Consider the following 21,812-nt stretch of genomic DNA (forward strand, 5'->3'; position numbering starts at 1 on the left):
GTGTGGAATGAGCTTCCAGTGAAGGTGGTGGAGGCAGATCCGTTTTTATCATTTAAAAATAAATTGGATAGTTATATGGACGGGAAAGGAATGGTCTGAGCGCAGGTATATGGGACTAGGGGAGAATACGTGTTCGGCACGGACTAGAAGGGTCGAGATGGCCTGTTTCCGTGCTGTAATTGTTATATGGTTATATAAGAGAGTCACCCACAGTGGTTTGAGTTGGGAGCCAGTTACAGACCAGGCGTGGGTAAGATGGCCACATTTCCCTCTTGAAATGTCAAGAATCAGCCAGATAGTTACCATTGCAGTATTATGTGCACAAATATTCAATTTCAATCAAAGATCAATTATACAGGAGAATAATGAAATTGTTGCGTTTAGTTTAGAGATACAGCGTGAAACAGGCCCTTCGGCCCACCGAGTCCGCACTGGCCAGCGATCCCTGCACATTAACACGAGGGACATTTTTTACATTTATACCAAGCCATTTAACCTACAAACCTGTACGTCTTTGGAGTGTGGAAACCAACGATCTTGTAGAAAACCTGTGCAGGTTACGGGGAGAACGTACAAACTCCATACAGACAGCAACCGTAGTCAGGATTGATCCCGTGTCTCTGGCGCTGTGAGGCAGTAACTCTACCACTACGCCACTGTACTGCCCAAATTCCTCGATGTCTGTGTTTTCCTTCCATACCCAGACTTGCATTGTGGGAACTACAGAGTGCAGACCGCACCTGGAGACTGCTTCCATGATGTTGGTTTAAGCATGTGTGGCCTTTGGATGCTGGAGGCCTTTCATGATGTTATGAAGCCACCTTCTTTATTACTGCAATGGGAGTAGTCCATTCCTGGAGCCCTGTTCTGTGAATCCTCGCAGTGAAACATTTATTGTTGTGCCAACTATTCCTTGGGGACCTGCAGCAACACCTGCCTACCTTCACTACCATTCTGCCACCCTACAGTCCTTTACTCCCCCTTCCCCATCACGATTTCCAGCCAAACACCCCCTGATCCTTGTGGCACCACCAAAAGCTGATCACCTTTCCACAACTCCACCCACAACATCATTGAAATAGTTTGTCAGGTATATTTTGTCTGATGATTTTGGGTTTGTTTTACAGATACAAAGGCCAGGCACCTGATCTGATAGGCAAGCAAGAGAACATCTATGAAGGTAATCATTCACTGATCAATTCAATCATCAACCTAAAAAGCTAACTCTTCTGTCACCAGAGACCGTCTTCCCTGCTCAGTATTTCCAATATTTTCTATTTTTGTTTATCTCATTCAGTTAAATTGATGGATATAACCAAATACATTAGTAAGATTACGATACATTAGTAATTTTTACTTTCATTAGAGGATGAAAAATGTATTTTTCCTGATATTCCCCAAGCCATGTGAGAGAGAGCTGGTGGTACTACTGTGTACTGGTATTATGACTATACCATCATGAACAAGCACAAATGATGCACGAGAGTGATATATGATCCACTTCCCAACAGAGGAGTAACATTCGCCGATCCAAATCCTTACTTGTGATACAGTGTGGCAACAGGCCCAACTTGCCCGCACTGACCAACATGTCCCATCTACACTCGTCCCACTTGCCTGCGTTTGGTCCATATCCTTCTAAACTTATCCTATCCAGGTACCTGTCTAAATGTTTCTTAGACGGTGCAGTAGTTAGTACCTGCTTCAACCACCTCCTCTGGCAGCTTGTTCCATACCCCCACCACACTTTGTGTAAAAAAAAATTACCCACAGTTCCTCTTTCCCCCTCACCTTAAACCTATGTCCTCTGGTTCTCGATTCCCCTACTCTGGGCAAGAGACTGTGTGTTTACCCAATCTATTCCTCTCATGATTATGTACACCTCTCTAAGATCATCACTTGTCCTCCTGCGCACTAAGGAATAAAGTCCTCGCCTGCTCAACCTCTCCTTTTGCTCAGGCCCTCAAGTCCTGGCATCATCCTCGTAAATCTTCTCTGCACTCTTTCCAGCTTGACAACATCAAACTTGTTCCATTAAATGGTGGCTGATCTGTACCTGTCTTCATTGATTGCCTGGCAAAAATCATCAATTAGCTTTAATGTTATTGATTAGGTTATTATCTGCTACTTTGTGTTGGAGATGTTCATTGTTTCCTGAAATCTCTGTTATGACTAATATTTTGTTTTACGTTCCTTAAGTTAATTTCATTGTACCACTTTGTGTCACTGATTTTTTATTTAAATTCCTAATCCCTTTATTTTTCTTATCCTGCATTCCTTTCCTTCAATTGCTCCCCTTATTCATTAGTGTATAGTTTGTTCTTTCCCACTGGATATCTTATTAGAAAATGTTCCCTTGTTGTTCTGCATTGGTGTTTGCATGTATTGTTGCCCATAATATCGTCCCAATTGATAGGTCAGCCCCCTAAACTTAACCTTTCTAATGTCAGTTAACCTCCTCCTTGACATGCTCCTATCCTCATTACCTGTCATCATTATTTTGTTACTCTTGCAGAAGACTGGGACATGTTGGACCTTGATGAAGATGAGAAACTGACCGGAGAGGAAGAGTTTGAAATGTTAGCGGGGCCTCTTGGCCTGAGTGATCGCCGAATCGTACCCGAGCCTGTGCAGTTTCCTGACAGTGATCCACTGGGAGCATCTGTCGCCATGGTAACAGCAGCCAACAGTATGGAAGAGACTCTCATACAAATAGGTTGGTCTAAAAAGTTTACAGTTTAGTTTAGAGATACAGCGCGGAAACAGGTCCTTCGGCCCACTGAGTCCACACCGACCAGCGATTTCCCCTGTACACTAGCACTATCCTAAACACTAGGGACAATTTACTATTTTTACCGAAGCCAATTAACCAACAAACATAGAAACATAGAAACATAGAAACATAGAAATTAGGTCCAGGAGTAGGCCATTCGGCCCTTCGAGCCTGCACCGCCATTCAATATGATCATGGCTGATCATCCAACTCAGTATCCCGTACCTGCCTTCTCTCCATACCCTCTGATCCCCTTAGCCACAAGGGCCACATCTAACTCCCTCTTAAATATAGCCAATGAACTGGCCTCCACTACCCTCTGTGGCAGGGAGTTCCAGAGATTCACCACTCTCTGTGTGAAAAAAGTTCTTCTCATCTCGGTTTTAAAGGATTTCCCCCTTATCCTTAAGCTGTGACCCCTTGTCCTGGACTTCCCCAACATCGGGAGCAATCTTCCTGCATCTAGCCTGTCCAACCAACCCCTTAAGAATTTTGTAAGTTTCTATAAGATCCCCTCTCAATCTCCTAAATTCTAGAGAGTATAAACCAAGTCTATCCAGTCTTTCTTCATAAGACAGTCCTGACATCCCAGGAATCAGTCTGGTTGGTGAACCTTCTCTGCACTCCCACTATGGCAATAATGTCCTTCCTCAGATTTGGAGACCAAAACTGTACGCACTACTCCAGGTGTGGTCTCACCAAGACCCTGTACAACTGCAGTAGAACCTCCCTGCTCCTATACTCAAATCTTTTTCCTATGAAAGCTAACATACCATTCGCTTTCTTCACTGCCTGCTGCACCTGCATGCCCACTTTCAATGACTGGTGTACCATGACACCCAGGTCTCGCTGCATCTCCCCTTTTCCTAGTCGGCCACCATTTAGATAATAGTCTGCTTTCCTGTTTTTGCCACCAAAATGGCAGGCAGTGTACGGTTTTGGAGAGTGGGAAGAAACCAGAGCACCTGGAGAAAACACACTTGGTCACAGGGTGAATGTACAAACTCCGTACAGACAGCACCCATAGTCAGGATAGAACCCGGGTCTCTGGCGCTATAGGGCAGGAACTTTACCGCTGTGTCACTATGCCGCCCGATCTTATAAAGTAAAAATTAAAATTGTTCAAGTCGGGTTACTGAAGTGTGAAGATGGACCACAACCAAAGCCGTTTTCAAACATAGATTATTTTCTTTCATTCATGGACTGTTGCTGCTGAAAATTATAAAAATAGTTTGTAATTGGCAAAATAAATTATAAAATCAATGAAGGAAATTACGTAGCATTTTCCATGTTTTTCACAAATTCCCTTCTCAAAATAAATTATTTCCACTGACTTTTGATGGTGGTAGCTTTGCAAGGAGATGTTATGTTACTGTGTTATTGCCATTCATCATAATAACTATGCTTTGCACGCTGACCGTTGACTATTCCCATTGCACAATCTTCAAACTTTTCACATATTTTAGCTCCCTGGTTTGCTGATTGGCTTTTGACATCACTTCTCTCCATGGTGCGTGTTCTGTTCCATTGTCTTTCTGCCAACGTTGTGCGATTGTTGGGCTGCAAGAGTAACTTGAGTGATCTGAAAGGGGAAAGGTGATGCATGTTGTGGAGCAGAGAAGGTGAGCTTCATCAAGGGAGAGCTTCATCAAGGGAGAGTGCATATTGTCTCAGTAATAACTCTCCACAAATGCTGATGCCACAAAATAAAGAACTTGCTTTTACATAGGTAGACACAAATGCTGGAGAAACTCAGCGGGTGAGGCAGCATCTATGGAGCGAAGGAAATAGGCAACGTTTCGGGTCTAAACCCTTCTTCAGACTGATGTGTGGGGTGGGGGGCAAGGCAAGAAGAAGAAAGGAAGAGGTGGAGCCAGTGGGCTGTTGGGAGAGCTGAGAAGGGGATGAGAAAGTAGGGACTACCTGAAATTAGAGAAGTCAATGTTCATACTGCTGGGGTGCAAACTGCCCAAGCGAAATATGAGGTGCTGCTCCTTCAATTTACGGTGGTCCTCACACTAGCCATGGAGGAGGCCCAGGACCGAAAGGTCGGATTCAGAATGGGAGGGGGAGATGAAGTGCTGAGCCACCGGGAGATCAGGTTGGTTATTGCGAACCAAGCGGAGGTGTTCGGCAAAGCGATCGCCAAGCCTACGCTTGGTCTCACCGATGTAGAGCAGTTGACACCTAGAGCAGCGGATGCAATAGGTGAGGTTGGAGGAGGTGCAGGTGAACCTCTGCAGCACCTGGAAAGTCTGCTTGGGTCCTTGAATGGAGTCAAAGGGGGAGGTGAAGCGACAAGTGTAGCATTTCTTGTGGTTGCAAGGGAAAGTGCCTGGAGAGTGGATGGTTTGGGTGGGAAGGGATGAATTGACCAGGGAGTTGCGGAGGGAGCACGGTGGGGGGCGGGGGGGGGGGGGGGGGCAGTGAGAGAGGAGGTTGTTAAACTGTCTTCGGAGGAAGAAGGAGAACATCTTCAAAGTAGGCATACTTTGAGAAGATTTCGCAGTGGAGTGGACAAATGTTTAAGAAGGAACTGCAGATGCTGGAAAATCGAAGGTAGATAAAAATGCTGGAGAAACTCAGCGGGTGAGGCAGCATCTAAGGAGCATCTATCTTTTGCTCCATAGATGCTGCCTCACCCGCTGAATTGCTTTTACATAGTATCTTTCATGGTATTGGAGACCTGAAGTATTCCACAGGTAAGCACTTTTTGGAATGTAGCTACCATTGCGTTGAATCACATGCTGTAGGTACTCCTTGTCCCCGCAAATCATTGTGCGTCTTTATATCCTTGGGTGTGAAGGGGGGTCCGAAACGTCACCTATTAGTCCTTTTCTCCAGAGATGCTGCCTGAGCTACCAGCACCATCTTCAGTGTAAAGCAGTAAACGTTGGTCCTTCCCACACACTTTATATCCCTTCTGCGCCTTTCCATTTCTGCTACTTTTCTCACTATGTAAGATAATTTTCATGTTCTCTGTTTAAGGTTGCCTTGGGTCGGTAGATAAATATTCATCGGGTCGGATAACGCTTGGAGAACAGGCCGCTGCCCTGCTCAACCCACACGACCGGGTCATGGCCCTGAGGAGAGTGACGGCGGCAGCACAGGTTCTTCTCGCCAGGACCATGGTGATGAGAGCTCTCTCATTGCTCTCCGTCAGGTGAGAGCATCCACCTTTGTACCAAAGTGTTGCTTAGTCCTAGAATGGCGGTGCTGGCTCGAAGGGCCAAATGGCCTACTCCTGCACCTATTGTCTATTGATATGTGGAAGTCCTGGATCTTCAAGTAATTAGTTCTTTTTTTTTCTTCTGCTTTTTAATAACATTTTTGTCAGAGGGTGGTGAATCTGTGGAATACTTTGCCACAGAAGGCTGTGGAGGCAAAATCAGTGGATATTTTTAAGACATAGATAGATTCTTGATTAGTACAGGTGTCAGAGGTTATGGGGAGAAGGCAGGAGAATGGGGTTAGGAAGGAGAAATAGATCAGCCATGATTGAATGGCGGAGACGATGGGCCAAATGGCCTAATTCTACTCCTATCACTTATGATCTAATGCTAGAAATGCATTTTGGAATGCAAAATTTCAGCGCTTCTGTATTCTTCATATACAGGTGCACAACCTTTTATCCGAAGATCCAAATAACAAAAACCTCCGAATAGCGGACATTTTTTTGGTCCTTGAAGAAAGGTCCTTGAAAACGTTCACTGAGGGCGGCCCGCAGAGGTGACAGCGGAACCTCCGGTCGGTCCTCGAAGAAAGGGGAACTAAATCCCCATTCATAAAAGAGAAGGTGAGGGTATATTGCACGGGAGGGTTAATAATTGACAATATGCTGCTGCCTGCCCGCTGAGTTAAAAAGTTCCCACGGTAGACTCACGATACACAGTGTATCGTGAGTCTTGCGTGGGAACTTTTTAACTCAGCGGGCAGGCAGCAGCAGATTGTCGCTCCCTTCAGTTTCACCCCACCTACACCCCTCTGCTTCCCGGCCATGTGTGTGACCCCTTCCCTCCCCTCTCCAGCTCCCCGCTCATTGCACCGGCGCGGGGGCTTTGCACTGTCTTCACGTCGGCGATGCCAGCAGGTCAGTGCCAGTCACCGGAGACGTCAGGACCAACGGGACACCGACCCCCAGGCCCACTGCAAGCACGGAGATCCCAGAGACCCACAGCCAGCAGCAGCCCAGCCCCGTTCCAACTCCAGAGGAAAACTGCAAACTGGCCGGAGACGTCAGGACCACCAGAAGCCGTTCCCCGAGCTGCGCCCCCTCATCGGGACACCGACCCCCAGGCCCACTGCAAGCACGGAGATCCCAGAGACCCACAGCCAACAGCAGCCCAGCCCAGCCCCGCTCCAACTACAGAGGAACCTGGGTTGCGGATGACGGGGGCGTCGCGTTCCTGTTGGTCCTGACGTCTCCGGCCACATGCCATCCTCCGGGAACTGTACCGCCCTTGCAGGAGAGTGGGGTTGTTTGCAGTTGCAGAGGGAGAGGGCAAGGGCGGTACAGTTCCCAGTCTCAGCTCCAGTCCAGGGGGGTGGCCGGAGACGTCAGGACCAACGGGACACTGACCCCCAGGCCCACTGCAAGCACGGAGATCCCAGAGACCCACAGCCAGCAGCAACTCCAGCCCAGCCCCGCTCCAACTCCAGAGGAACACGAGATCGAGACGCAAACTCGCGACCTTGCGGATATGAGCCGAGCACTCTACTACTGAGCCAGCCATTAAAATCTACGCTAAAACTTTTCCATTCCGAATGCCGACAAATTCTGAATTGCGAAAAGTGTCTGGTCCCAAGGCTTTCGGATAAAAGGTTGTGCACCTGTATATGTTATGACTCACTGGAACTGAATGCAATATGATCGAATGCAAGATTTGGCACTGGCTTAGCATAATCTCTCTACCTTTCACATTTATCCCAGCAGAAATAAACTCTATGCAATAACATTTTTATATCAACTGCTTGAAATCCTTTTTGGAAGCAAAAATAGTTCTTCTTAATCCATGTTTGTGCCCGGCATAATTTACAAATTTGCATTTTCATAGCTTGTGGTATCTGCCTTGCAAGAGTCTCCAAAGACTTGACATTGTGGTGCTTTTGTCATGCACAAGAGGATGCTTATGTTGGACAATGTGTCAGTGCAACTCCTTGACTACAGTGCGAAACGGTATAAAGCCCCTGTCCCACTTAAGTGACCTTGGCACGCTAATTACGCGACCTCGTGGTCGCGTTGAAGCGCGACGGTCCCGCGTGACGTTATCTGGAGCGCGTGACGTTATTTGAAGATGGACGCAAAATTCAGGAGTAACTCAGCGGGACCGGCAGCATCTCTGGAGAGAAGCAATGGATGATGTTTCGTGTCGAGACCCTTCTTCAGTCTGAAAGAAGGGTCTTGACCCGAAACGTCATCCATTCCCTCTCTCCAGAGATGCTGCCGGTCCCGCTGAGTTATTCCAGCATTTTGTGTCTATCTTCAATTTTCTTGGCCCCACTCTGGGAGTAGAAGTGGGGATGGATCCGGACCGCAATGGCCGTGAGCCCCAGGAGGTGAGACGTTGCGTCGCGCCAGGGTCTTTGGCCTATCCCACTTTGGCCGTCAGTTACGCGACAGGCCGTTGGCGTGCGAAGATTTAGTTTGATACAAAATGTCGGAGCGCCGAGCGATATTGCGCACAACTCCATACCCCTCCACGCTTCTCAGTGGGACCGGTCCCGCGCAGCCACACGATGCCCGTGCGCCTCAACGCGACGACAAGGTCGCGTAATTTGCGTGCCAAGGACACGTAAGTGGTACAGGCCCTTAAGGCATCCTATTTTCACTGCCCCAGCATATTACCCAACTATGGAACATAGAACAATGCAGCAAGGAATGGGCCCATAATGTTTGTGTTGAACATGATCAGTTAAACTGATTAATTTGTCTGTACATGATCCATATCCTATCCCCTGCACTTCCATGTGCCTATCTAATAGCCTCTGAAACACCACTATCACATCTGCCTCCACCACCACCCCTGGGCATGCATTCCCAGCCCCACCGCACTCTGTGTAAATATAAATCTTGCATCGCACATCTCCATTAAACTTTCCCCTAAAACCTGTCTAGTGTTTGGACAACTCCACCCTATGTACAGAAACACTGTTATTTACAAAAATACTTGTTCAACTCGCCAAAGTAACTTCCTGCTCAGTGTGAAAACTGCTTAAGATTCTTCCATCAATTAAACAAATGTATCAAATCATCATTGGAAGTCTCAAAAATTGTACATATTCATAAATCAGACAAATTGGCTCATAACATCGCTCAAATAAGTGTGAGCAGTTGTATCAGTTCAAATCTGACTTGGAATTTGGCAAGCAGTGAAGTACCTCAAAAGGCATTTCATATGGATCATTTCTATAAATAAATGGCCATTGATGGATTACTTAACTGCGGAACTGATTCGTTTAAGAAAGAACTGCAGATGCTGGAAATATCAAAGGTAGACAAAAAAATAGCTGGAGAAACTCAGCGAGTGAGGCAGCATCTATGAAGTGAAGGAATAGGTGACGTTTCGGTCCCGAAATGTCACCTATTCCTTCGCTCCATAGATGCTGCCTCACCCGCTGAGTTTCTCCAGCTTTTTTGTCTGCTGAACTGATACAGTCCTTTGCCCAGATTCCCATAATTTTAAATTTTAAATCTTAATTGCTGTAGAAAATCTCAACAGGAAGTGCTTATGATAAAAAGAAGTCGTGTCAAAGAGAAACATGAGATTGTCCCTATTTGTTGTCGTTTTATTTCAATTAAAGGATACAATGCATGTTCGTTGGTAACTGGCAATTTTTCTTTCTACAAAGCAGAACTTTTCTTTGTTTCTGTGTTTATCGGGAGCATGAAAAATTAATCAAAATAATGATATTTCAGCCTGCTTTGAGTAAATCCCACACATATTATCGCTTTAACATTTTGATGTAAAAATTCTCATTTATCACACAATTCCTGCTTAATGATGTGTCTAGGAGCTCAGTTGATTCATGAACAAAGGACTCAAAGCCATTTGCAATGGGGAAATATGCATTCTAAAATAATTACCTATTTATTTTTTATCATTTTGAAGCCCAATGTAACTGTCAGGAAGATAGAAAACTAGCATTAATTTCATGGGTACGCAGATTCAAGAAATTCCCGACTCAAAATGAGATGATGATCTGATAAGGTTTCAGAAAGAGGGAGTCCCAAGAGACTGGAGTTGCCGTAAGCTACAGCGAAGAACAACTGCTGGAGAAATTTAGTGGGTCTGGTAGCATCCATGGAAGCAGAGGGGTGGACAAAATGCCTGACCTACTGCGTTGCTCCAGCATGGAGACACACGAGGCTGAAGATACTGGAATTTTGAGCAAAAACCAAACTGTGGGGAGTAAAGGGCCTGTCCCACTTGGCCGTCATTTGCGCATCACGCAGATGGCGTGTGAAGATTTTGTACATCACAAAATCCTGCAACGCCGTGCACGGTCCCTCGTCACTGCCTATGTCATCACGCACCATGCGCAAGTAATATGCACCATGCGCACGTAATACGCACCATGTGCATGTCACGACGCGCGTGTCGTAAGTCGTGACGCGTAAATGATGTTGCGCAAATGACGGCCAAGTGGGACAGGCCCTTTAAGCATTTCCTTATTCCTTTCCGACCTCGGGTGTTTCACAGAGGAAGAGGACTTAACTTTCTGGTGCCTTTCCCCACAGTGGAAATTTTTGATTCTGCTGTGGGGGGACGTTTGTGTTGAACTCTATAATGTGTTGTGTCCATTTTCTTTATTTTTTAAATCTTTTTCTATGGCATGGAAACTTATTATCTATTTTATGTAAAGCACTTTGGTGTCAATGCGAATTGACTTAAAACGTGCTATATAAATATAAATAACTTACTTACTTTCCAATTCCACGTTTCTGCTAATGTCTCAGCAATGTAATTTGCTTCTCAGGATGCAGTACACTGTTGCTGAGGTATTCTTTGCATCCATCCATGTAGTGAATAACATACGGACCATAAATTGGATGAGAATGAGCTGTCGTGGTTCTTATGCTTTCAGTTTACGGCACTTGGGAGACCCCTCCCATCAAGTCAAGCAATTTGAACTGTCTTCATACTGAATGTTATTTTGCTGCCAGTTACAAGGGAATAGCATAACCTAGGCCTAACCATATTCGTGTGCAACATAAACAGTCAACTTTCTATTTAACTTGTATCTCAGTCATTTTTAGGCTGACACTTGGACATTTCTTTAATGAATAACTGAGAACGCAAACCGATTTAACACACATTTAAAATAGTTCTGAGTTCCTAACAAATGCATGTGTCATTTTTATAATCATTCATATACTACTTGCAGATGCGAGTAGTAGGTTGCAATAAGATTTGCACTCTCCTTTGTTATCAAATATTATTTTTGAATTATTTTACTAGGCATAGTCGGCCATGTATGTACATTTTAACTTTTTGCAAGTTGCTTTCTTTGCCATCAAATAAGTGTACAAAATCTTCCTTTTGTATTAAGACGTTTTAGTTAATCGTGGGAATGTTGTTTTACTTATGAGAGCATCTTTAAGCAGTACATGAGTGATTTGTTCTTGGAATCCGAGTGCACAATGCAATCAAGTACTTAGTGCTCATGCAAGGTAGTGCGACATGCTTACTCTGGTTCTAACCACATATACAGAGATTGTTTGAGTGGGTGCAGTGGTGGTATTCACTTAATTTCTCTTGTACAATCTTTTACCACGTGTCCAAGGTCCAAGAGCAGGTATAAGCCTTGTATGCCAACAAGTTTCTTAATTTAAGGGGTTCTTAAAATGGAGCACTTATCTTCCTCGAGGTAGGTTCTTTATGTAATATTTTATCCCTGGTAGTCCACAGCGCCCACCCATCACTTCGCCACTGACCCCTTTCACAAACGGTCAATTCCACAACACAAGATGGACGCAAAATGCTGGAGTAACTCAACGGGACACGGTGAGTTCTATCTTCAGTGTAAACCAGCATCTGCTCTGCAATCCTGTCCTGTTGAGTTAATCCAGCATTTTGTGTCTATTTGTTGTAAACCAGCATCTGCATTTCCTTCCTACACATTTCCACAACACATTTGATGTGCACATCCTCTACAGTTACCTCTGTATCCAAAGGTAGAGGCTGGCAGCCGTTTATACTACAGGTATCTTGCACATCACACAGTAAGTATCAGCAGCCAGAGGCCTCTGCATCTAACCAATTCTATGAGCTTTCACATGTTGAGTCTCTCGGGCAATAGCTTATGTTGATCTGAGTGGTGAAGGTGAATACTTCTGTTCTCCAGAAATGTAATGGCTTCTTGATGGTGTATTTCCCCCCTTTCATTGTTGCAGTGGCTCTAGTTGCAGTCTGGCAGCAGGTCTGGAGTCCTTGGGATTAACTGATATCAAGACCCTGGTTCGATTGATGTGCCTGGCTGCAGCAGGCCGAGCAGGTCTCAGCCCGAGTCCAGGGACCACCAGTCTTTCAGAACGCCCGCGTGGAGCTCACAGAAAAATCAACAAGCCAATCTCCTGCCTGGCCTACTTGAGCACTGCAGTTGGCTGCTTAGCTTCCAACAGTCCAAGTGCGGCCAAGTTGCTTGTGCAGCTCTGCACACAGGTAATTGTTATCTAACTGCATAATTGTTGTTGGGTTAGGCTGATGCAGTGGAGATTTGCAGTTGTATCACATGCTTCAGCACACGGCACAGTGGTGCAGCGGTAGAGTTGCTGCCTTTGAGCGCCAGAGAGCCAGGTTCGATTTTGACTATGGGTGCTGTCTGTACAGAGTTTGTATGTTCTCCCCTTGACCTTTGCCTTGGGTTCTCCAGTTTCCTCGCACACTCCAAAGATGTACAGGTTTGTAGGTTAACTGGCTTCTTTGGTAAAGATCGTAAATTGTCCCCAGTGTGTAGGATAGTGCTAGTGTATGGAGATCGCTGGTCGGCACGTACTTGGTGGGCCGAAGGGCCTATTTCTGCGCTGTATCTCCAAACTAAAAAGGACTTCCAAGTGCGCTTTACAGTTAAGAGGCATTAAAAGGTTGACAACCATGCTGGCAAGCCACTTGGTTTCTTGCCACTGATTTGATCTTTTTTTTACCAGCCTTTTCGTCAGTCAGTGGCCTGCGTTCACACTTGTCCATTGAAAGGATGAGCCAGTCTGTAAATCCATCAGTCCGCCTCTGTCCCACATTCATTGCCACAGACTGGTTAGACAAGGTTGTTCTGGATCTAGCCTGTGGCCCATGGTCCCCGTGCCATACTGGTCCAGATGTGGAGGATAGGACGAGCTGATCAGAGGCGAGGCAGACTCCAGACTGTTGAGTTGTCTCAGCAGCATATCCCAAAGTTTATCCCCTCTTGCCAAAGCTAGCGTTTAAAGGCATTTCATCCATTCTTAAATGTATCTGGTAGATATATTCAAAAGTTATTTGAAGAGGTTAAATAATTAACAAAGTTAAAAATTAAATATTAAGAAGCAGTTAAAATGCAGCCAAAAACCTGAGAACACTAAAATAATATTAAATAACTCAATCTGCACAAACTCTTCCCATGGGATCAGTAGCTCTGTTCAGAGTTGTTATTGTACCCGTCTTTCCTGGCATAAAGCACAGGGGACTTCTCTTCAGCAGGGCAGTGCTCTGTGGCTGGCTCTGATGGTGAGACTCGCATTAAGCGGGTGGTCAGAGGCACCAGCATTTGACCTCCAGCTTTGGCCAGTGCCACATAATTCATCAGTCATCTCCATTCATCCCTCCTCTGTGCCCGTATGTCACTGTGCATTATGTCCATCTCTCCAGAGATGCTGCCTGTCCCACTGAGTTACTCCAGCATTTTGTATCTACTGTGCATTATGTGTTTGTTTATGTTACAAATTAATGTTTCACATTTGGAGAGGTGTATTTTTAAATTGTCATGCACGGATAGAACTCTTTTGAGATTGGTTAAAGTCATATTAATGTATTATTTTAATCCAAAAACAAAAGTGATGTCTACCAATAAAACTCATAACTGCGGTTTTGTATCAGTTCCAAGCGTGACATGAACATTTTACTCTTTTTCTTTTAGTTGTTTACTAGACAGTAACGTTTGTATTAATGTGCATATCTCAATAGGGGATTTTTGAAAGCTTCATTTAAAAAGGGGTTGGGAGAAGTGTGAGTGCTAGTCAGCACGGACTCAGCGGGCCAAAGGGCCTCTTTCCGTGCTGTATCGCTAAAAGTGTAAAAACATCCTCCAATATTTTATGTCTAAACCACCTTACCTTTCCAGAACTTGATCTCGGCAGCGACGGGTATGAATCTCACAACCATAGATGATCCCATTCAGAGAAAGTTTCTCCCCAGTTTCCTTCGAGGCATTGCTGAGGAAAATAAGCTTGTGACCTCGCCAAACTTTGTTGTGACTCAAGCATTGGTGGCACTGCTCGCTGACAAGGGTGCAAAACTGAGACCAACCTACGACAAGGCAGAGATGGAGAAAAGAGGTAGGTCTTGTCTCTTCGGTTGTTCTCTGAAGGTAAATGCAGTGTGCACTGTACTAACAATAACCAAACCTCAAAGTTTTGTATAATTATTTTGAGTTAATAATTGGATTTGATGTGTGCGTTTAGCATCCGTAATAAATTTGACAGCATCAGTTTTCCTGTCATGCAGTCGTCAAATTGAGACAATGACCAGTGAGTCATACGTCATTGTAACTGTATTTTATTTTACCAGAAGTGTTATATTTCTTGCTCCTAAAGACTTGAAAATAAAAGTATATCCATTTTGAAATGCTCATATTTTGTATATTTTTATTAAGGCATTTTGCTTAATTAATTATGTGGCTTTAGATAAGTGCAATATCATCATTGCTGCTTTCTTGACCATCATTCACTGGGTATTGTCTCACTGTTTTGTTTAAGCAGGTTTTATTGCCCATTTGTATGCCCATCCTTCCTATGATCCTTCTGCTGTAGGCTCTCTGGAACTGGCTAATGCCTTAGCAGCTTGCTGCCTCTCCTCTAGACTATCTTCCCAGCACAGACAGTGGGTTGCTCAGCAGCTCGTCCGGACTCTGGCAGCACACGACCGTGATAACCAAAGCAAACCGCAGACTTTTGCTGACATGTCGGGGGACCTTCGCAAATGTCCATTCATCAAGCTGGAAGCACATCAGAATAGGGTAAGAAACTTGCTTTTGTAACTCAAAGATCAAATGTTTATATTAATTTAATTTAGAGATACAGCGCGGAGACAGGCCATAGAGTCCGAGACTCCGCGCTGACCAGCGATCTCCGCTCACTAACGCTGTCCGATGCACTAGAAACAATTAACAATTTTACCAAAACCAATTGATCTACACACCGATACATCATTGGTGTGTGGGAGGAAACTGGAGTACCTGGAGAAAACCACATAGTCACAGAGAATGTACACACTCCGTGCAGACAGCACCTGGAGTCAGGATCAAACCCAGGTCACTGGTGCTGTGACGCAGTAACTGTATTGATGCACCAATGTGCCTCCAGCTGTCACTATACTTGTAGATTAAGCTCCCTTATTCTTTTGAGACAAAGTTCTTCAAGTGGCTAGACTTTAAATGGATAGATTAGAAGGGAAAATTGAAGATCAGTCTGTGTCTGTGAGAGGGATTTAACAGTTAAAATGTATAGGGTGTGCTACCGATCACAATGTTATAAATGCATTAGGCCTGCTTGTTCTAATTGCATTGAAGTAAATCAGTTTCCAAAGGTAATTTTCTCTAATTCCTTTAAAGGTAATTACTTGTGAATGGTGCAATAAAAAAGGTCTCCTCGCAACGAGTGCCAATGATGGAACTGTTAGAGTGTGGAGTGTCACTAAAAATCATTACACTTTACAGCAAACCTGTATTTTCAACAAATCGTAAGTAGCATTTCACGCATTTAAATACAGGATGTGGGAGTGACATCTCATTTACTGCCAATACACTTTGCTGAGTGTTTCTAGCATGTTCTTTTTCTGGTTCAGATTTCTAGTATCTGTGATACATTGCTTTTGTGTTCCTGCTTTAATGAGTTATTGACCCCCAGCAGCTACAGCCAAAGATCTTAGAGCAGAGCAAGATGGGTTACTCTCACGCAAACGCGTAGTACGCTCATGGGAAGATTCATGGGTGATTATAGGACCCATTTTAGCAACCAGCCCCCGCCATCTTGCTCTGCCATCTTGCTTCCGGCCAAAGATCGGATCTTTGTTTCCGCAGCGGGAGAGGGAGTGAGCGGCCCGGGGCAGCGGGAGAGGGAGGGAGCGGCCCGGGGAGAGGGGGTGCGCGGCCCGGGGAGAGGGGGTGCGCGGCCCGGGGCAGCGGGAGAGTGGGTGCGCGGCCCGGGGAGAGGGGGTGCGCGGCCCGAGGCAGCGGGAGAGGGGGTGCGCGGCCTGGGGCAGCGGGAGAGGGAGGGAGCGGCCCGGGGAGAGGGGGTGCACGTCCCGGGGCAGTGGGGAGAGGGGCATAGGAGGGGGGGAGACATTTTGGTGTGGGGGCAGGCGAGGGAGTGCCGGGGGGGGGGGGGGAGAGTTGAGGGGTGGGATAAGGCCTAGTGTGTGTGAAGTTGCGGGGAGGTTTACAATGTTTCTTATTTAATGTCCCTTGTCTAGTCTGAAATAAAGTTCATCATTGGATCAGAAGAAATATAATTGTGTGTGTTATATGATTATATACATTTATATCACATTCATGTATGTGTGTTTATAAACATTTTATTCTTTAACAAGAACTAACAGAATTATGAATCTAACCCTATATCACACACAAAAACTTCCCCCGCAATGTCAATTACCCTGCGAGTCGGGTCGGGTCGGGTAGGTTCCGGTTACTACAAAATCAACTCAACCACTGCTTGTGAGCCATTTAAAAAGAAATGATTTAAAAAACATTAAAAAAGACAATTACCAGAGTCAAATTTTATTCTTGACAAGAAGTATGAACTGACAGAATTATGAATCTAACCCTATATCACACACACAAACTGTTGCCCCGCAACATTGATTACACTGCTAGTCGGGTCGGGTCAGGTAAGCTCCGGTTACTAAAATGGGCCCAGCTGCCTGCCTGCCTTTGGGTTTTTTTTACTTTGACCAGTGGAGAATTTACTCCTGATTTCCACTGACTTCAACTTGATTCCTTGATGAGTCAAACGGTGCCTTGATGTCAAAGACACTCTGGTCTGGATTTAGATTCTTCTGTCAGTCATCAGACTATTGCTGTAATGGGTCTGGAGCTGAAAGGTGCAGAGAAAACCCAAACAGGCAACAGAGAGCAGCTCAACAAAGAGTAAGTGATAGACACAAAAAGCTGGAGTAACTCAGTGGGACAGGCAGCATCTCTGGAGACAAGGAATGGGTGACATTTCGGGTCGAGACCTTTCTTCAGAAGCACCTGTGTCTATCTTCGGTTTAAACCAGCAACTGCAGTTCCTTCCTACACAAAGAGTTAAGGGCCTGTCCCACTTGGTGATTTTTTTGGCGACTGCCGGCATCATTGACTGACCTATCAGGTCACAAATATTTTGTGGGGTGACGCGGTGTGATGACGTTTGAGGCGTGTTTATGTGTCGCAACTTTTTTTTATCGCCGCTGGATTTTGAAATGGTCAAAATCTTTTGGCGACCATGACTACCATGATGCTGTCAGTCGCCGAAAAAATTGCAAAGTGGGACAGGCCCTTAAGTGATGCTCAACTAGATAGTCAGTCCCTTCTCCCATCTCTGATAATGATTTGAGAGTAAAGGGGCATCAGGCACTCTGATGCTGGATCTCTACCTGAAATGTCAACCTTCCCTTCCATAGATGCTTCTTGACCCGTTGAGTTCTTTCAGCAGTTTTATTTTTGCTCCAAATTCCACCCTCTGCAGTCTCTTGCGTTTCCAATAATAGATTTGATTGTTTAAGAAGGATATTATTGCGTTTCCAATAATAGATTTGATTAGTTGGATGTCAGTGCTGTAGTTTTAGTTTGGTTTATTATTATTGTATCGTGTACCGAGGTGCAGTGAAAAGCTTTTTGTTGCGTGCTATCCAGTCAAATAAAAAATATATACATGATTACAATCAAGCCGTCCACAGTGTATAGATACAGGATAAAGGGTACAACATTTAGTGCATGTCCAATTAAAGATAGTTCAAAGGCCTCCAATGAAGTAGATGACACGTCAGGACAGCACTTTGTTGTTATTGGAATGGTTTAGTTGCCTGACAACAGCTGGGAAGAAACTGTCCCTGAATCTGGAGGTATGTGTTTTCAAACTTCTGTACCTCTTGTCTGATGGAAGAGGGGAGACGAGGGAGTGAGACTGGTCCTTGATTGCCTTGCCAAGGCAGCATAAAGTGTAGATGGAGTCACTGGAAAGGAGGCATGATAGTCTAGGTTACATCCACAGCTCAGGCTGTGCAGGCCATGTCTATGGATATTTGAAGGCATTGATAGATAATTTCTTGATTAGTACAGCTGTCAGGGATATGAGAAGGCAGGAGAATGGGGTTAGGAGAGAGCGATAGATTAGCCATGATTGAATGGCGGAGTTGAGTTTATGGGCCAAATGGCCTAATTCTGCTCCTATCACTTATGAACTCTCTGCAATTTCTTGCGGTCTTGGACCGAACTGGTCCCAAACCAGGCTGTGATGTGTCCCAATAAAATGCTTTCTGCGGCACATCTGTAGAAGTTGGGGAGGGTTGTTGGTGACATGTCAAACTTCCTAAGCCTTCTCAGGAAGTAGAGGTGTTAGTGTGCTTTCTTGGACATAGTTTAGATGTGGCTGGTCCAGTACATATTACTGATAATATTTACTCCTAAGAACTTGAAGCTTTTAACCATCTCTACTTAAGCAATGGAGAATCTTGGCTTTGCATGTACTTACACCGGCTTCTATAAGGCTAAGGCCTCCAGAGGAGGTCGAGGTGGATCATCCACTCACATCTCGGCCTATTTGAAAATGCTTCTGCCTTGATTTTGTGTTTGTCAACAAGGTTCTGTTATCATCAAGATTAGAGATTCATGGAACTGTCTCCTCCCATTTAGTGAAATTAAAGCACTCACAAGATGTGACAGGACTTGGAGAGCTTTGATCTAATCTGTTGGTTGCTCAGCGTGGCCGACAGATTAAGGCTTCCACTGTTTACAAGTATGGTGTCCTATATGCAGCTTGTTCAGGTTTTGGGTCAGGCTTACACCAGGTTTGCTCATTGCTGCTCCTTGCAAGCTCTTCTCACTGAGCCAATATTGGATGTATGGCTGAGACTGACAGTAAGGTTAGGGGTTGTACCAGGCTGTATTGCTGCAGCTTGTGTCTGACTGAGCTTACCTGGCACCTTCAGGATGCCCATTTTTTAAGCTACTTGTTCTGTTCTGCGCAATTCCCTTTCTGCATTATTATAGAGGGTGTCGTAAAACAACATCTCCACTGATCACTGGATTGATCAGTTATGGACTGGTGCAACCATGACAGATATGTGAGGTTGTGCAGGGTTTTCCTTCATTTGGTGCACTTCTGCCACAGGCCCACTCTTGCACTGTCCCCTGGGTAATGCCATTACAGTCGCCATCCAGACTGCACCGTATGCCCTTGCTGCCCGTGTTACCTTTCCAAGTGGAGTACTAATGTGCCTGCGAGGAAGGAGAGTTGGTATCAATGATCAGGGTCATTCTTGAACCAATGCTGTGAAAAGCCATGGGGTCCAGAATCTAATGTTAAGGTCTCCCAGCAATTGCCTCCCTGGTGGGTCTGTGCTGTTGTTGGATGGAACCATATATTGTGTCCAGTTTGATTATCGTGAAGCCGGGCTGTTCCTCAGTTAAGCACCTCCGATTCTAATACATGCCCATAGATGCTAGTGAAGAGGGTGAGGGTAGTCTGGGTGTGTCTTTGTCAAATCTAGTGCCAAGGTTAAAGAGGCGTTGTCTGTCAATTTTAATTTTAGTTAGATAAAAGTGAATAACGTGAGAGGCACTTCAGAGAGCAATTAAAAATCGCGTGGACTTGGTGGATAATACCTTCTTTCCTCTGGTAATTGTAGTGATTCGGATAGGCGTTTGTGTCAATCGTGTTGTTTGGGCTTGGTGAAATTTGAATGTGCCTCGGGATAATTACTCATGCACAATCTTTCCTATACCACTTTACTACCGTGAGTTATTTGCAGTAAACACAAGTAAAATGCATTTTGGATACAAGTAATGGTGAAACTTGCTTTGTCTTTAAACAGAGAAGTTAGTGCAGAAGACCTGGGCTCCCTGGGATCACCTTGTGATCCGAATTTGTCCCTTGTTTGCTGGAGCGTCAGCGGAAAATACATTGCAGCGGCATTGGAGAAGGTGGTCAACATCTGGCAAATCACTGGTATGACTCGTCACCTATTTTATACCCTTTAAAGCTACATTCATAAAGCTTTGAATTGTACCACATGTTATTAGCAACTGCAACTAAAGTGGAGCACCATAAACATCCATCTGTTTTATTTGGAAACTGTATGTAGTTAGTCATCAATTCTTCTTCTGCAGGAGGCAAGGGGCTTTTGGACGTCCAGCCACACTGGGTTTCTGCTCTTGCTTGGCCTGAAGAAGGTCCCGTAGCAAGCTGGGCAGGTGACACTTTAGAAGTTCTACTGGTGGGGCGAATGGATGGAAGTCTGGGGCTGATTGAGGTGGTAGACACCTGTACCATGCACCGGGTCGAGCTCGAACATTGCTACAGGAAGGATGGTAAGTGCCCTTACTGGGATTTGTCTTTCTTTGCCAGTTTGCAATTGTTACCCAAACTCTGCTTCCGACCCTGCTCTCTTTCTGGGCCTTTCATTATATGGTAAGATTCAATGAGAACCCCCCTCCACCCCTCAACATTCTAAACTCCAGCAACTACAGGCCCAGAGCCATCATATGTTAACCCAATCATCCCCAGGAACATTCTCGTAAACCTCTGGATCTTGTTTGAGGTAGCACCTCCTATAGATCCCTCTGATGATGTGGAGGTCAGTACCTGTGATGGGACAGGGTAGTGAATGCCATTTTCTGTAGTCTCCTTCATTCCTGGGTGTACAAGCTACTGAATACAGGCCATAATGTGTTAAGTTGAACTAAATAAACGCATTCTGTCTGAAGAAGGGTTTCGGCCCGAAACGTTGCTTATTTCCTTCGCTCCATAGATGCTGCTGCACCCGCTGAGTTTCTCCAGCACTTTTGTCTACCTTCGATTTTCCAGCATCTGCAGTTCCTTCTTAAACAGCTCGTAAAAATGCATTGGTCTCATTTATGATTAATTGTACCTGTTTTTTCCTTGCACATAGTTCTAGATTTGGTGCTTTGCATTTCAGAGATGATTATAATGAGGATAAGTGTTGGTATTGGTCGACGTTTACCTGTTTAGGTTTTGGGGTGTTTTTACAATTGCTGTTTGCTGTCTGCAGTTGCTGTCATGGCCATCGCGTGGTATAGTGAGGACAAGCCATTTGCGGTGGGATACGCAGATGGGAAACTGCTGATTGGCACCAAGGAACCTCTGGAGAAGGGAACAGTTGTTATGATTGATGCACACAAGGTAGGTTAAACATCTACAGTTTGAACACTGCCTCCTTCTGCCCTCACTGTTTTCTCATGGGTCTCATTTTGAAAATCTCTCTAATTCACTCCACAAATTTGTCCTTCACTTCTGTTGCTGATTTGATTTGCCTACGTCATATGTCATGTTCCCAATGGTTGTGTTAACCCAGTTACTGTGCGCTACTTGACCAACATTTGAGGAACTACCAATGTTTTCTGCCCCTTGCTATTTGTTCATCCCACCCAAACTGATTTAGAGATGCAGCATAGGAAACAAGCCCTTTGGCCCATCGATTCCGCGTCAACCAGTGATCACCCCGTACACTAACACTAACCTACACACTAGGGAAAATTTACAGTTTTACCGATGCCAATGACCCTACAAACCTGTAAGTCTTTGGAGTGTATTCTATCTTTAATACCAGGGCTATCCCATCTCTTT

General features: G+C 45.0%; 1 protein-coding gene across 12 annotated transcripts in view; it reads left to right on the forward strand.

Annotated features, from left to right (window-relative positions):
* herc1 (HECT and RLD domain containing E3 ubiquitin protein ligase family member 1) overlaps positions 1-21,812 on the forward strand; it is a 217,426-nt gene that overhangs the window by 157,468 nt on the left and 38,146 nt on the right. For 9 of the 12 annotated variants that reach the window (XM_033014841.1, XM_033014842.1, XM_033014843.1 and 6 more), the window contains 10 exons: positions 1,128-1,180; positions 2,516-2,716; positions 5,762-5,936; positions 12,168-12,435; positions 14,090-14,303; positions 14,727-14,983; positions 15,578-15,705; positions 20,041-20,174; positions 20,336-20,536; positions 21,238-21,368. In XM_033014841.1, coding sequence (XP_032870732.1) covers positions 1,128-1,180; positions 2,516-2,716; positions 5,762-5,936; positions 12,168-12,435; positions 14,090-14,303; positions 14,727-14,983; positions 15,578-15,705; positions 20,041-20,174; positions 20,336-20,536; positions 21,238-21,368 — 1,762 coding nt within the window. The remainder of the gene's footprint in view (positions 1-1,127; positions 1,181-2,515; positions 2,717-5,761; positions 5,937-12,167; positions 12,436-14,089; positions 14,304-14,726; positions 14,984-15,577; positions 15,706-20,040; positions 20,175-20,335; positions 20,537-21,237; positions 21,369-21,812) is intronic. The other 3 variants (XM_033014847.1, XM_033014848.1, XM_033014853.1) reach the window with 1 other exon arrangement.

The sequence above is a fragment of the Amblyraja radiata genome, chromosome X (genome assembly GCF_010909765.2).
Source record: "Amblyraja radiata isolate CabotCenter1 chromosome X, sAmbRad1.1.pri, whole genome shotgun sequence".
Classification (NCBI taxonomy): Eukaryota; Metazoa; Chordata; class Chondrichthyes; order Rajiformes; family Rajidae; genus Amblyraja; species Amblyraja radiata.